Here is a 16,026-nt window from a genome sequence, read left to right as displayed (position 1 = left end):
CGTCTTACTCCTCCTTTCCCCCTCGAACTATTAAATACCCCTCAGTTGTCTCGGACCGCCTTCACCCATATCACGGGGTTTAGGTTTATTTCTTTATGTTGAATTTTGGGTCTGTTCATGATCTATCCGGCACAGGAATGCCTTCCTGAGGTTTCCCTGGTCAAAGCTAGTTGCACTGAAGCATGATAACCTCATTTTCCTATAGTTGGGTACAGCAGAAAATATAACAGAAATTCGATGAAAGTATCCCCAATATCTTCCCAGGCTTGGGAGATGCATTTCAGTGCATTTCCAGTGGTTTTGCACGATTTCCGAGGCAAAACCACCCATTTTGATGGCCCACTGCCAAGTTGAGGAAGGACCCAATCTCATAACTTACCCAATATCAGGTATTTCGGAAATCCCTCTTGGCAATTGACTCCTTTTCATAAAAGAAGCACTTTGGCAAGAGGGAATAGTTTTGTGATTTTCTGTGTATTTCCCACAAATCCTGTTCACCAGAAGCGGTGACTAAGTGGACTGCACCATAGGCCCAAAAGAGTGCAACTCCCGAAGTGTCTTGATCAAGAGCCCACATGTATGTCGTGAAACTTGAAATAACCATCTTTTGGGAGGTTACAGTGATAAGACCGCCACTCCTTCACTGCGCTTGCGCTCGTCGCTCAATGTCAGAAAAATCAGAAAAGCATGATATTGCTATACAATGCCAGATAATGCACTGATAAGTCAATCAGGTTTGAGGAGAGTTATCAGGTTCAGAAATGATTGAAAGCGCATATAAGCCTCCGTCAGGCTGATCAGGCCTGACGGGGGTTACAAGCCATTATAAGGCATGATAAGCCCGGATAAGGCCATGGGTCCCAGAAATGAGAAAAGGAGGAGCCACTCACACCACACGATGGTCATCGACACTACTATATAAGACGTCACTTTAATACAGGTACTTCTTCCGTGAGATCTACGGTCCTGTGGCGGGGGAGCCACAGTCCATTACAGTCCCAGTTCCCACGCCATTTGGGACCCCGGCCTCTCCATTCCCCGTCCATCCCGGCCTGCTGGAGGGCCAGATACACGCCTCCCGTGCTTCAAATATTGTACATACTTGCAAATATAATCTATGCTATTGTTAGTAATATTTGAGGGTCAAAGAAGCACATCAGGCGCTCGGGAACCCTACAAACGCGCGGGTGAGGTAACCAGATATCTACCCGAGGGACTGTAAATGCCAAGGCTATGGACTGTGGATTTCGCCAGCGGAAATCGCGTCGTGACGCGATTTGGCGCGGGTGCGCGCCAAAATCGACCCCCTCCTCAGCTAGGTTCGGGTCGGGAAATTCACAGTCCCAACCGCGGCATCACAGTCCACTCGGCACCCAGATCTGTGGCTTGCCCCGAGCTTTAGCTGACCTACTTGCTTGCTCCTGGTATTTATTCCTTACTTAGCTGCACTGTACCGTAGCTGCACATGTACTATAGTTCAAAGAAATTTTATTCCGAATTTTCTACCCTACCGTACCCTCATGGAGGAGGCTGCATCTGCCCGCCTCCCGAGCTTGACTTGCAGCGGTGGCGGGAGTTGCTTATGTAATCCGATTGAGACCGTAAACTTTCCTATGATCAGATTCACTTCGACTTTGATTCGAACGAGTGGCCTTGAGTTGAACGATGATGATATATGTAAAGACTGTCAATATAACTACTACACTACGCAACAATAGCTGTGTGAGTCTCACATTGGTATATATACATCATACATACTGCCTTACCGGGCGACTCGTAATGACTGCAGCTGGACTTGGATACTGTTGCTCGCGCTCATGTCCTCTGATGTACGGCTATTGTAGATTTTGCCATAACTTTAGACTTAGACTATAATGCTACCGTAGTCAACATGCCACCTTTAAGACACTCAATCCGTGTAAAGGCTACGACCGTATTTCAAGATGTTTCCGACATACAGGATCTACTGCAGAATTCCTGTGATATTACAGCACCACCAGAAGCCCCTACCTAATCTAAACCTGACAACACCTGATAAGGGCTTATCAGCCTTGAAACACAACATCATAATGCCTGATCAGTCCATCAGGTTCTGTCAGGGCTTATCAGTCTTTTCCAGATTTTCCGACAAAGGACCTGCGAGTCAGGTAAAACATTCGATAGCGTGACAATATTCTTACATACTCCCCATGACCTGAGTATATTTTCCATACGTCTGTTTATCCGATCGTAGCGGCGCAAGCGCCAATCCCCGACTCCAGTCAGAAACCATCAAGTATTCCAGTACTAGTGTCTGGTCAAGTTGCGGAATGCCAGTCTTGACGCGTATGGACACATACACAGTATTGATATAGTCCTGTCTTATATCTACATCAGTATTTAAAGGGGCTTCCTCCCAGTCCCCACTCAGAGATACTAGTCTCATTTGTCAGCCTCACTTGTGGCAAAGCATCCTTTTATCGAATGCTATGCACTGCATCACTTTGACCTTTCACGTCAGGTGTGTGTGGGCAGTTGTCTTCAAGTTCGAAACGAAAGTGGCGTCGGTCCGGTCGGGACGTTGCTTACATGAGGTTCTCACGGCGAGAGCGAGTTGTATGGTGGAGCGACCATTTCTTCCCGACAGAACCCTCCTCCCAACTACCGTGGGAGTCGGGGATGCCACGCGGAAACTGAAGATACTTCAAGGCAATGCCAAAGGCACTGGCTAGCGAGTTCCCCAGTGCAGTCAGCCTTGCAAGTCCTTTGCCACTATTCATTCTTGAAATGCTTGGTACATTGTCATGCGTGTCATATCCTCCTTATCCCTTTTCCCCCTTTCCTCGATGAGATTGGAATTTCCCGCCACAATGGCCAGATATAGTTACCCCCTTATCCCCTTTGGGTATCGTTGACGTATGATGCTTGATGCAGCGAGCGTGCACGTCCTTCTCACCGCCTTGTCCAGTTTCCATGAGCTCTAGTCGCCGTTCAAGCCGTCGTTCGAGCTCGAGCAAGCAGATACCGGCTTGGAGGTCATTGTCGCTATCGAAGAATAGCGCGTCCGCCGCTGTATCGAAGGTTTTCGCCCAGCCGGAACACGGCAAGCCACTCGAGTCCGCAGCGTCGAAGCTGCCCGCTGCCATGCTCGATGATGCAGCCAGTATAACCAGCAGAAAGCGCGAGGACAGTGAGTCTTTGCACGACCTGAAGGACGAGGCAGACGTTAAGAGCGTGAGTGGTGAAACTGGACGGTCGGAGGGTACTCAGGAGCCTCGTGAAGCTGCTAGCGCGGTCGCTGAACAATATTTAGCGATGAACGAAGTACCCCTCACCGAGTCTCCATCGTCTACCTCGCCCGTACCCACGTCAGGGCCATCCCAGTCATCAGCTGCCATTCCGTTCCCTTCCACAAGCCAAACGGAGAGCTCTGCGAGCTCACAGAAATCGACTGGCGGCTCGTCATGGTTCTCTTCACTTTCCAGAGCTCGCGGCAAGACCAAGTCTTTCTCCTCAGCGACAGGCAAGACCTCGGAGGAGCAGTCGTCGAAGCCAGGAGAAATCAGCGCTCCCCCGGCTCCGATCATTGAAATCCAGCCATCCACTCCAGGGTTTGAAACCCCTCCTGCTGACCCGCAGTCGGCTGAACCCTTGAACCCATGCGAGAGTGCACCCGAAGCCACGCCCACGGCTACTGCTGCGGAACCCGCACCCGCTTCGCCCGAAGCCAAGCCAAGTGAACCCCAGCCTATCCCGGGCCATCGCAGCAAGCGATCATGGTTCGCCTCCCCGACCGGCTCGCCGCATCGCACGCAACCATCCTCCCCGCTCAGCCGCGCGCACTCACCCCACCCGCCCACGAGCTCCCCCAAGTCCCCGAGGCCGCGGCCGCGCGTGCAGCAGATGCCGTCCATGCCGTCGTCGATTGACGAGGAGGTGCCGCAGATTATCAGGCCGTCCCCGCCTGACGAGCCCCCGCACGCGGTCGTGCAGCACACGTGCGAGCCGGCGCCGAAGATATCGTCTTTGAATCCGGCGACGAGCAGGTTCACGCTGACGCTGCCGCTGCTGGGGAGGCCGAAGGTGCCGCTGGAGAAAGCGGTCGCTGCTGCCCAAGCGGAGGACGTGAGGGATCCCGGCCCGCCCAAGGAGCCGCTGGAAACGCCGATAGAAGAAGCGATCAAGGTTGCTCAAGAGCAGGACCTTCGGCAAGAGATTGCAGTCGAAGCCAGCGGCTCAAGTGAGTTCCTCTGATTATTCAATGTGTTCTCAATGACACAATCAAACAGATTCCAACGGAAATGCTGAACTACGGGAGGGTGAAAGCGCCGTGGTGAAGGCTACCTCAACCACGAACACTTCTATGACAGTCGAGAAGACCGCCGTTGACACCATGACTCGTTACTCGTCTTCCTCCTCTTGGTGGGACTACGTCGGCTGGGGATACACTACGTCGAGTCAGGCATCTCAGTCGGGCAGTGCAACGCCTCAAGATGCCATCGCCAACACTTCCTCCGGTGCACCATCTGCGCAACCTCATAGTCCGTCAACTTCCACCGCGGGTTCTACAGAAAGTGCTGCAGAATCTGACGAACACGACACCGTGAAGGATCCTGCGCCACCAAAGGCGTCCTCGATATTCTCCGCTGATACGGCGCGCAGCCAAGGGTCTGCTTGGTATTCACCCTGGAGTTGGTACTACACGCCTTCTCGGAGCATGTCTGAGGAGCAGCCATCTGCTCATCAGGGCTCCGAGAAGACGGAATCGGAACGCGTCAAAGAAGAGGCTTTGAGACGTTCTGAATCGGAGCCTCCCGTGAAAGGAGAAAAGACTGCGTCTCCAGACTCGCAACGACGTCACGCATCGGATATCAATCCGATAGAGTCGAGCATCACGATAAATCGCTCTGGGTGGATCTCCTTCCTAGCGTCAAGAGCCTTGATGATGAAGACAGTGGCAGGATCTGATGCTGAGGTCCGAAGGGACGAGAACGGCGTGGAGGTGATGGATATCGACGAGGAAGAAACGCCGAAAGAACAGTCGACCCAGCAGGCGGTTGTCGCCACGCGCCAGCAGGCAGCAGCAAAGGTACCACCATCACCGACTCCCAGCACCCCGGCCAGCAAGAGCGGACCGGAGCCTAAGAAGTCCGGCCCCCCTGCTCCGCCGATCACTGAATCGGATTCCATCAAGCGGGAGACGACAAGGGTGGGAAGGGACAAGCACCGCAAGGACAAGCAACCTCGGAAGGCGTCTTCGGCGTCCCCTGCATCATCGAAGAAATCGGGGGCTACTACGCCGACGTCACCCCGCGCACAGCCTCCGAATCTCGTATTGCCCACATGGGCCGATACTTTCCATGTCCCTCCGAGATCGGTGGTGCCGCCTCCGCCACCGTCGACGCTGAGGAAGACCATGCGCCTCGTCAGCGCTGTGGGGGGAGCCTTGTTCGCGCAGGAGGACCAGAAGGGAAAGGGCAAGGGCAAGGCTCGTGACCACGAGGAGTTCCTACATTACGGGAAAGAGCTCCCGCGGGCATGGGACGTACTTGGTGAAAGGCTTGAACCGGATGTACTAAGAGGGTGCAAGAAAGTGGTGGTGATTGGAGTACACGGATGGTTTCCTGGTAAGAATTATCCATACTGAATGTTTGTCCGGTCGCAACTCACGCCGGATGCTCATTCATAGGTGCTGTGATGAGGACGGTACTCGGCGAGGTGGGTTCTCCTTTCGTATATTATTGATGATCCTGTTCTCTTATGAACGTGACATAAACGTCAATTGACCGGCAATATAGCCTACTGGAACCAGCAGCAAGTTTGTGAATATGATGTGTCAAGCTCTAGAAGACTTTGAGGAAAGACATCAGGTTAGATTAGAGAAGGTCACACAGATTCCATTAGAAGGAGAAGGAACGATAGGGAAACGGGTAGAAAGGTGCGTGAGGCATCGACTCAGCCCGACGTTCTCCCCGATTCACACCGTGACCGCAGACTGTACAATACCCTTACAGGGAATAAGGAATGGATGGACGATATTCACTCCGCTGATGCTATCTTCGTTGCGACTCATTCCCAGGGTTCCATAGTATCAACCCACGTCCTTGACCGTCTCATTCGCGATGGTCACATTAGGACCCGGAGAAGCGTCGACCTTACCAATGCAAGCACGGCCGTGAATCCTGGTGGTGCGGTGCCTGCGGTAGGATTACCCCCGCAGCGAGTATGCTGCCTCGCTCTCTGTGGGATTCACTTGGGGCCGCTTCGGTACCTTAGCAGCAGTTCATTGCTGCAACCGTATATCCAGGTTGGTGGCTTGGCTTCGCAATCCTGCATAAATCTCAACTACAAGATAGTACTTCGAGTCTGCTGCTGCAAAGGAGCTATTTGATTTCCAAGTATGTCCGGTTCGCACTGTTATGCCCTGTGGTTGTCTCAGTCTTGGTGCGATAGGATACGGAAAGTCAGGTATCCAAAGACTACGTGAAGGCGCTGCAAAATGTGACAAATCATGGAGTAAGGCTCAGCAAAGATATACGATCAAGCTCGTTACGCTAATCTCTTCTTTCCGCAGACCAAGATGGTCTACATTGCATCCATGAACGATCAGGTGGTCCCAGTTTATTCAGGCCTCTTCACGTCGGCGTCGCATCCTCTTATTCTTCGAGCCTTATATATTGATGGTGATGCATACCAGTACGTTGAGTCACTGAGGACGGAACCTTTAATCACTCATCGAGGCGTTTTCTCAGTTCTTCTGATTTCATGTCAAATCTGCTTGTTCTTTTAATAAGAATCCTGAACTCTGGACTTTCGGATAGTGGACTATTGGTCCATCTTTCGGAAGCTACTGCAGGGTCCCTAAGTGGAGTGGGACATTCTACGGCATACGAAGAACTACGGACCTTCAGGTAATCGCAGTCGATATCGTCATTTGACATGCGCTGAAGCCTCAGCAGTCTTGCCGTCGATTATCTATTCTTGACTAATGATGGTCTTGACGATCATCCAGAACTTGAGATCAAGCCTTTCAATGCCAATAGCGAGCTTAATGACTACGAGGTGAGACATTAGACGGTGTTACCTGGTGTCTGATGTGTTAACAGAAGTCCGGTGCAACAGATACCTTGGGCTCTTCGCGACCTCATAGCAGACGAGCGCGTCGCGTACTTCTTCTGGAAGGAGTTCTCACAGCTCCGAGATGCTTTCGACGATTGGCATCCCAAAACCACCATTTTGAGGGATATCAAGCGCAAGCTACAACCGATACAACGTCTGCCTTCAGCTTCGAATCACACTTCTGCCAGCAAGTTATGAACAGCTCATGTTTTGCGAGACGCCCGAGATCATCACAATCCACGGGGCATCATTCACCATGGACAGCAATTTGGTGTATACTCATTCATGTATTATATCGCTCTGTTGTATACATAGGCATTTATCAAAAAGGTATTGCATCGATTGACGACCAGCTAGGAGTGAGAGCGCACAAAGTATCGCAAGGCGTTTCCTTGTATCATCCTCGGTCTGATCCTCTAATCCAGCTCACAGCACAGCCATTCGTTCCGAATCACGTCCGCCAAAGTCTCCCATCTCCTAGACACCGGTACAATTGAATTACGTTGCATGTGGGACCCTGCTTGCTCAGCGATACTCAGCCCCACAGTCGCCTATACTGGTAATCATTCGTCGGCCGTTCGAGCGCTCTAACACTGCTTCGATAGCAGCATTATCATCCGGTGATAATTTGAAGCCAAATGCCTTCTGATTATCGCGCGTGTGTTCGGACACTCCGAGACGAGAGCCTAACCCAGGGTAGGGAACTCCCATCAGCTCATCACTCCGCAAAGACGAGAGTGAATTACTGACCTACGAGGACAGCACCCACGAAAGAGTGGTCGAGGACCCAGCGTGTGGCTATGTTCGCTATACTCCGTCTGTGACGATCAGCAATCACACGCAGCACGGTCAGGAGCTCTTGAAATAGCGCCCAGCTTCCCCAAGCGCGGACGATGATATCGAGATACTGAAGATGGGGTTAGACGTTTGAAAATCCTAACCATGGGAGGCCGACGGCTCATACCTTGCGCTGAGATGGAGTAAGGTTGCCGGAATACAGATCAGGTTCCGGCTGGTGAAGCCAGTGGTCTGCGAGGAACCCACCGCACTGTGCTTAAGAAGGTCAGTATGACCACATACTCATCAAGGGCTGGAGGACTAGCCAGAGTCCCGTAAGTCAGAAGCTTCATGCAGTGTTTTTCGCACACCGCTGCCATCCCATGCAGAGGACGCGTATCAATCAATGAGAACTTCATTGGGTGAGCGCAGCGCTTGCATCGGTACCATAGAAAGCGCTTACCTGCACTTGATTCGACATTATAGATCCGGGACCGAGCTGTGTGCATATTTCATCACTTCTGATTGAATCAAAGTTGCACAGTCCTATGGCGCAGATCAGTCCCTCTCGTTGTAAGTCCTGAAGGTGTCGGAGAGCGGTCATGTATTCATGGTTGGAATAGTCTTGCCAGTGGAACTAACAACTAATCACGTGTCGGCCAACGAAGGGCACGTGGTAGACGCTACCTGCAATAGATCTATACGCTTTGTGTTCATGCGTTTCATGCGTTCACGCACAGCAGCTTCGACCACTTGACGTGACGGATCCGTGGGCCTGAAGACGCACCACTTGGTAGCACCTATGACCTTCGTAGACAGGGCGAACGCCTGCTGAAACTGTCCCTATGGGCACGTTTAGGGCAGCATTTCCTATCAATAGATGGTCACATACAAAGAGAATTTCGGCGCTTCCGTAGTGGTCCGCTGACAGAAGAGGGGGTTAATGCCGTGCAATGACCGAACGTCAGAATGAGGTGGTGTACCCTGATATCGTCGGACATGATGAGCTGTCAGCTCCCTTCTCGATATAGCTTAGACAATCTTACCATGTCTGCATGGTAAACGCGGTCAGCGATGCCAATGCTTATGGTCGTACACTGACCGAATGCCACATATCCCAGCTCAGCATGCCTTGCCATTTCGCGACGGATCTTGGACGCAGGGGCAGTACCCCAGGCATTACTGGATAACTGCCAAAGGCCAGTCCAGATTCTAGGAGCAATGAGAGGCCCCAGCTGAAATGTCTCTAAGCACTCATTGTGGCGAACCATGGTACCAGTGAGTGGCGGTAGCCAATGCGTTCTGTGCAAGTAGTCCCCTCTTCTTATGTGAATCCAATTAGCCTGAGATATGGATGGACGGCGTACTATGTAGTAGCCTGATAAAACACAGAATCAGGCGTCTGACATGGCATTGGTGTTCTGTGTTGTTTTCGGTCCTAGTATCCATATGACGTTTCGTTGACTTGGGACCCGTTAGTCATTCTCGCTTGCCAGGAAGCTATTGTTCGGATGTCACGTTCTGGGTTAGGATCAGGGTCACGTATTCAGTTGCAGATCTCCGGGAAGTTTTATAGCTGTGTCTGAAGGGGGTCAGTTCCGCTCCGACGTGGAAAGCACTGATCCCGGGCCCAACGGTACCGTTAAGTCATGCGTTCTCGAGCGTTTCAAGCAGATCGGCTTCGGGAATCACAATCTGTTTCGCCTGATCTTCATAGACCCATCTTTGGCCCCGTTCGACCACGGCGGTTCCGTTCGCTGATTTAACTCACTGTTCAGTGCATGCGCACAAACTGGTTACATGGCACAATTGCTGACGTTACGCGTTGCAATCATGTGCTGCCAGTGACTATAAAATGCCTGAGAGCTGCAAGTCAACTCAGGGCTAATAATCATTGATATGCCATCCCCCGAGATCACACCGGCACATTCATACGAGCCCCGGGCAGCGAGCGGCCATGTGTAAGTAAGCTTCCAGAACGTGGTACATCGACGCGCTTTTACCTAGCCACCACAATAGCAACCTCATGGTCGACACGTTAATCGCTAATATGCGCCCTGAAGAGTAGGTGTTCTCTATGAGCTCGTCTATGGTGCGGGATTAACAGCTCCTTCCCCTATGTAGCTTGCGAGCCATAATGCGTACCTTGCTTGCGACGCATTCCCCAGCGCTTGCATCGGCTTTCACAGATATCGCGAGAGCACGACTCGTCCAAATAAACGCCCAGGCCTTGCCACCATCGTCGACAGTCTTCGTGACGACTTCCCCCTCTGGCTTGTCCAAGCCAGCGCCGAGCCTTGAAGAGGTCCTAAAACGAGCAAGGTCACTATATGGCGCCGGGATGGGATTCGCTAGCCTGTCTTTGCTAGCTTCAATAGTTCGGGACACATGGGGTAGACGGTGGGAAGCTGAGGGGGAGATGATCGATGCTCTGACCATGATCGATGCCGATATTACGCAGGCACTCCAGAGCTCGAGAGAGGAGCTAGAAGGCGGTCGCATCGCCGATCTAGCGGCCGCGCGCGCAGCAGCAGCCGAGTTGAGAGAAGCTTTGAAGGGTAGTGACGCGGAGGTTACGACCTGGGGTGGAGAATTTCCGTTCGAAAGAGGTGCTGCTAGTATGGATCATTGGAAGTTTTAGCCCTAAGCTGTCACACCTGTATCGGACGAGTATAAGCGTAGAGGAAGATCCGTTCGTTCCATAGACCACCGCTTTCGATGATGAAACCGGGGGAGGTCCGAGTAGATGGTCGTGGCCGTGACTGAGGAATAGAACCTGTGCGATCATCAGCCAGGGGACGTGGAGTACAGTGGCAGCTCTTCGCAAGTTTACCTTCGAGTATGTCCAAGGTGACGGTGTAATCAGTCAAGGGCTACGGTTGTCAACATGAGACGCCACGACAAGCTTCTGGGCAGGTACAGCGAGCGAAATCTTGTGCTCTCCGTCACTCCTTGGCAGCTAAGGGACGCTGACGATATTTCACTCCACTGATATCCGGCTACTTCATATGTGGCCGGCAACCGATCGCCTACATGTATTCGAGTGCGTAAGTAGGGGAAGGAATGCCTGAAAGGGGTGGCACCAGTCATGGTAGCTAGTATCCATAGCAAGGCATGTGATTAGTCCTAACGCTGCTGTCTGGACTTAGCTATATGATAGGACGGTCAGCCATATGGATACCGCCTAGTACCCGTCGTTGGAAAGCATGGTAGCGTGCGGGATCCGGGCGTATATCCTGCTTCCTAGTGATCACGAGAGGAATTCGAATCATCTATTTCAGCATACGGAAGATGTATATTTACCATGAAAGGGCAACTCAACATACCCGACCCCTTCCACCGTGGGTGTCATCACATGTGAGCAGATAGACATGCGCTCAATCCTGCAAGAAAGCCGTCAGATGTCTGACCGGGGTTTCATAAGACGCCTAACCGGCACGTACCTAGGGAGGATAGCCGTGAATAACTAGAGCACGCAACAAGCAATGCAGTTTCGCGCTCTGCATAGGACATCATAGCACCAGACAGAGTCGAGCGCCTGCCGAGCCGACGAGACCAGTGTTTACTGACAATTGATCGTAAGCTGACGGCAATTTTCAGGAACGCCACCTTTCTCAGTGTCGCGTCATCCCGCCTGGTTTGAGCGGGTAGCTGTCGTGCCCTGGCCATGGGCCGTTTTGTCCGCGGACGTGGTGGCCGAGGAGTGCATCACCAGGTGAGGCCGAAGCTCCAGGGGCACCACGAAAGTGATCTTCTCAGGTCTCTGTAAACAAACGTATGAAATGCGGTGAGGTGTAAGGCCGAGTATAAAAAAGATAGCCTCTCAGACCCTCAAATATCGTGAGATGAAGCGGTACACATTGCCTGGCAAGGCCGTTACTTCCGGAACCCTGGACTGCTGAAGGCACAAGCGTGCCGTTACCCCAACCATCGGGGAGATTACCGCTCAGTCCAGAAGTGGCATTGTTCCAGGCTTCGTAGAATGTCGCAAAGATCAGAAAGACTCGGAAAGCTACATTTTCGTTTTGACAAGCAGTCCGAGCTCCGGCAGTAAGGCGGTGGCAGACTCGTATAAACAATTGCCAGTTGGTCCGGTTGCGTATGGGTCACTGCAGATCACTGCATGGCAATATGATCAGAGTCGCTACGAGACGTGGCTTCATATGGGGGCGGGCTGTGACCCTGGATGGTGCTGCGAGTCCCTGCGAGTCTACAGATAACGGTCGTATGCATCCCCCCCGGATTCAGGCAGAGTTGTCAAGGCGTTCCGGATAGGCGACGTCGAAGACACGAGATGTGGATGATAGCACCAATGGCAAGCCACATACAACTCATGATCTTTGCGCAAGCGCCGGCGTACACGATGAACACCGGAAGACAAACTAGAAACTCCTCGATCAGGATCGTACTTCATGTCTTGATCTGTCCCGATTCCCGCGAGGCTTCGCGTACTCAGCTTCCGCCGGCGAGAAGCTTGAAGCATGAGCGCGCAAACTCGGAGGACATGACATTTTAACTGTTACGTGGACAGATAAATTGGGCGGACTACCGCCATAGAGCATAAGCTAGTAGTGGTGAAGATAAGAGACTGATCCGCGCACGTATTTGATGTCCCGGGTACTAGAGCAGGTGCCTTCCTAGTACATAGTGTACAAGACGTACTAGCGGGTGGGTAAGCCAGATCATCAGCGGGACTTCCAGTGCCCTAATCTTGAAGGCAACGGACAAGATGAGGAACCGATAACCCCATTGCGAACGGGTCATATGACGACAATTTTTTTCTGGTTTTCCGGAGTGGACGTGAGGATGTATTACCGGTCTTCAAGATATTGCCCTTCATTCATAAGACGAGAACCGAGAACAGCCCAAGACTCGGATCTTAGCTGCTACAGTTTCTTTCTTGATTGTCCCACGCGCTTTGCGATAGCTCGGATGCTCAGGAGCACACCCATGTGGATCCGGACGAGTGGGGAATAGGCAAGGGGACAATCTCCCCGCTGTCGCATCGTAAACGCGCCCAGGGAACACGAGCAAAATACGATGAGACACTCGCCGCAGCCATTTCTCCATGGGGTATATGGAGCCAACGGATCGTCACAGACGAGCAAATGAGTCGTAGAAACCCAGAAGGCGAAGATAAATCAGGCTTCGGACCATGGTTGACAGCATCAACAGGTAGGAAACCCAGGCCAGTATCTGACCATTGACACGTCGGGAGAGGGACCCCGCTTAGAATCATGTGGGTAGAACTATCCGCTATTATTGTCCTATGGGTCAAAAAGGACTCAGATTAGAAAGATATATCGTTAGTAAGGCTATGCCCCGAGGAGGATGGATCTCCGACGCACCTGCTTGTTTAGACTTCTACTTCAAACCATAAGAAATTTTGGTCGGTCATGAGTAAACTTCGGCTGAGAATGCCTAGCGATAATAATTGTATGATTATACGTCCTGTGTATGAACCCGTCTGGTTAGCACCTTCCGCGATTTCGTAGATGGATATCGCAGTGCACGCGATAGTGGCGACCTCGGGCAGAAAGAATGTCCCGCGTGCCACCATCTGGCGTGTGCGCCTGGCTTGCTGTCACTATATTCCGCTCTTCTGAGCAGGACTGCGCCGTACCCGTTCGAAGGCTGATTTTCGAGATTCATCCAGGAGAACGAGCGAAATAATTGGAACATGGCCATTTGCAGGCGCGTCATTTCGCCACAGGCACTGCCACTTCTATTGCTACATTAAGAAATGGCAATGCAAAAATAACTCGTTGCCGAGCCCGCTCCCATCGGATTCGGAAGGAGGTAAGTACGTGGCTGTGTACGTCGGCGGGTGCCTGGTCGCGCCTCTCCCATAAGTGAACATGCCTATTCCTGAAGGTGTCGTCCAGGCGTACTGATACCCGCCATTGTCGGCGCCATTCACAGCCTCAACTCCTCGACTAGACTCTCCTTTCCATGAAGCCGCCTAATCATCCTGGAAACCCTGGTGCCTCCTAGCTTATAGATTTGTCCGCTATGAGCTATCGACGCAGCCATAGCTAATGCACTCGTAAAAGTTGCTACGGTGCGGATGACAAGCGCCATGGGGCAGGTTGCTTCCGCTCCGAATTTTACGTTTGTTTAGCCTGCGATCGAGGCCTCCGACTGTATTGTTTCTGACTGTATGAGCGCCAGGGCCATCGACGGATGACCGCCCAGGAGACCCTCAATTGGATCAGGCCGACTCATGAAACGTACAGCGCTCGCAGCCGATTGGAGGCTGGAGCGTATGTCGGCATTCACTAATTCGCCACTTATGTCACCCCACCGAGGTATTCTCATGCTAGCCTAAACGTGCGTTGTACGGGCTCATATAAAAGTTTCATCTGGACGCAGCACTCTTGGCTCTTCCTCGACTGACTGTACCCTCTAAAACGACGTTGTGTAACATTTTTGGGTATGTCTGCGTCTATTTGCCATCCGCATCAGTCATTCACTGTACCCAATGCTAGGTATCATGTGTGTGCCCTCGCTCCCCATAGAGCTTGTCGAGAAAATCGTCCGAAGTGCAGATCGCCAACAGTTAGGAGTACTCTCCTGCGTTAGCCGTACCTTGCAAGCCATTACTGAACCCGTCCTGTACGATCTCGTCGGCGACATGGGGTGTCGGAGAACTATCCACGCCATGCGATCAGTGCTGCGAGCCAAACGCTCGTACCGAAGGCAGTATGTTCGCTGTTTCTCGATCAATATGTCGACGTGGAGGCAGTGCCACACGTCACAACTCTTGCGGGCGTTCTTTCGTCTGCTCTCGGATACATTGCAGGTCCTGCCCGACCTGGACTCTCTACATCTCATTGGCCTCCCACCCTGCGAGGCGTGGGTCTTGGCCCGATGCCCAGCGCAGCCTCTAGCCTTCGTGACTAGCCTCCCACCCAGCCCGAGTCTTTCGGCCTGGCTCCAGGGACAGCGCCGCATGGAGATCCTAGTGCTAGCCAACAGATATATGGCGCACTGGGATCGACGAGTCGAGGTGTCGTCGCCCGCACTGCCCAACCTGCGGATGATTTGCGCGTCAAGCAACTCGTTGCAGCAACTCGTCCCTGGGCGACCAGTCGAGCACGTCGTGCTAGACTTCACAATCGACAACAAGGATGCGAACGAATACGGTGAGATGAAGAAGACTTTTGCGCTATCCTCGTCCCCGATCCATACTTTTGGTATTCACTTCCGCATCGCACCACGAAATCATTATATCACGTCGGATCTTCCTATGTTCATCAGCAAGGATACGGAACAGCTGGAGGATGTCACATCTTTAGATATCCAAGTTCCGACGTTTGACTTCTTTGATGTAAGCAGTCTCTTGGCAAGTCATAACAGCATTGATTTACCCGCTTTCAAGGCGCTTCCTGAATTGACGAACACGGTACAAACGTTCCCCAACCTGTCAGCCCTTCGGGTCAGCGGGCGTCGACTCGCTACTACTTGGGACGTTTCGGCACTGGAAGAGCACAGCAATAATTGGCGTAGTCACTGTCCGTCCCTTTCACGTACACTCTTTCGCGACTCTATGGAACCCGAAACGTCTCATGAGTTTTCGTGGGACGGGAAAGATCACAAAATGGTCCTCCAGTCGAGTGTCGGCTCAGGAATAACCCTCAAATGGGACCAGAGTACGCTATCCGAGTACGAGTACTATTCTGCCATGCTGCAGGTGGCTTTACGTGGGTGACCAACCCATGAAGTCGCGTGTTTCTGTCGCAAGGACCTTTCTCTATGCATGGAAGTTGGTTAATCACGCATATTAAAATATCACTTGATCTAATATCTATCTCATGTATCTATCATAATTAAACAATCCGATTCGATACCATCGTACCTTTGGAACAGCGCAGTATTCGTCGCGAAAATCATCTGTTACTCCGACATGGCATCTCCGAAGGACCATCCCTTGCGGCCTGATGTGCATAACGAGGTTAAGGTATGATGATGTATGTGGTTGCGCCCTTGCCTTCGTGATTCAGATCCACACGAAGTTGAGCCGGACGCTTGAATGGATTGACAGCCTCCTGACAGATGTGTCTCTCTCAACTCCACTGCCCGAGGTACCACCGGGGCTACGAGAGTGACAGGGCCTGCCCAGTTTTCCAGGCTGATAGTTCGGAACAGCCA

General features: G+C 52.1%; 5 protein-coding genes across 5 annotated transcripts; 3 read left to right on the top strand and 2 right to left on the bottom strand.

The window, feature by feature from the left end:
- Nucleotides 1-2,952: 2,952 nt before the first annotated feature.
- On the top strand, nt 2,953-7,784 carry GLOTRDRAFT_138440 (uncharacterized protein; the record flags this gene model as incomplete). Its single annotated transcript, XM_007867433.1, has 11 exons — nt 2,953-4,219; nt 4,269-5,606; nt 5,669-5,697; nt 5,778-5,917; nt 5,974-6,286; nt 6,336-6,377; nt 6,433-6,495; nt 6,554-6,675; nt 6,732-6,890; nt 6,939-7,041; nt 7,102-7,784. 11 exons carry the CDS (start codon nt 2,953-2,955, stop codon nt 7,294-7,296), a joined length of 3,771 nt encoding a protein of 1,256 aa, XP_007865624.1. The 3' UTR covers nt 7,297-7,784.
- GLOTRDRAFT_115902 (Aldo/keto reductase) lies at nt 7,222-9,146 on the bottom strand (the record flags this gene model as incomplete). The annotated part of the gene is made up of 8 exons (XM_007867432.1): nt 7,222-7,784; nt 7,849-8,005; nt 8,063-8,146; nt 8,202-8,288; nt 8,339-8,512; nt 8,563-8,718; nt 8,768-8,799; nt 8,978-9,146. The coding sequence occupies 8 exons, from the start codon at nt 9,144-9,146 to the stop codon at nt 7,624-7,626; spliced, it is 1,020 nt and encodes a 339-aa protein (XP_007865623.1). The 3' UTR covers nt 7,222-7,623.
- A 628-nt stretch (nt 9,147-9,774) lies between these two features.
- GLOTRDRAFT_115901 (uncharacterized protein) lies at nt 9,775-10,516 on the top strand (the record flags this gene model as incomplete). The annotated part of the gene is made up of 3 exons (XM_007867431.1): nt 9,775-9,836; nt 9,895-9,939; nt 10,000-10,516. 3 exons carry the CDS (start codon nt 9,775-9,777, stop codon nt 10,514-10,516), a joined length of 624 nt encoding a protein of 207 aa, XP_007865622.1.
- Nucleotides 10,517-11,024: 508 nt separating this feature from the next.
- GLOTRDRAFT_93163 (uncharacterized protein) lies at nt 11,025-12,639 on the bottom strand (the record flags this gene model as incomplete). The annotated part of the gene is made up of 10 exons (XM_007867430.1): nt 11,025-11,118; nt 11,202-11,258; nt 11,319-11,341; nt 11,446-11,536; nt 11,565-11,638; nt 11,733-11,887; nt 12,024-12,085; nt 12,204-12,391; nt 12,477-12,512; nt 12,538-12,639. The coding sequence occupies 10 exons, from the start codon at nt 12,637-12,639 to the stop codon at nt 11,025-11,027; spliced, it is 882 nt and encodes a 293-aa protein (XP_007865621.1).
- Nucleotides 12,640-14,356: 1,717 nt separating this feature from the next.
- GLOTRDRAFT_138437 (uncharacterized protein) lies at nt 14,357-15,303 on the top strand (the record flags this gene model as incomplete). The annotated part of the gene is made up of 2 exons (XM_007867429.1): nt 14,357-15,205; nt 15,257-15,303. Coding segments are annotated over 2 exons (894 nt in total), but the record flags the coding sequence as incomplete, so codon positions are not given.
- Between the last annotated feature and the right edge of the window lie 723 nt (nt 15,304-16,026).

This window comes from Gloeophyllum trabeum (genome assembly GCF_000344685.1).
Source record: "Gloeophyllum trabeum ATCC 11539 unplaced genomic scaffold GLOTRscaffold_00006, whole genome shotgun sequence".
Classification (NCBI taxonomy): domain Eukaryota; kingdom Fungi; phylum Basidiomycota; class Agaricomycetes; order Gloeophyllales; family Gloeophyllaceae; genus Gloeophyllum; species Gloeophyllum trabeum.
This window is presented reverse-complemented; position numbering and strand designations above follow the sequence as displayed.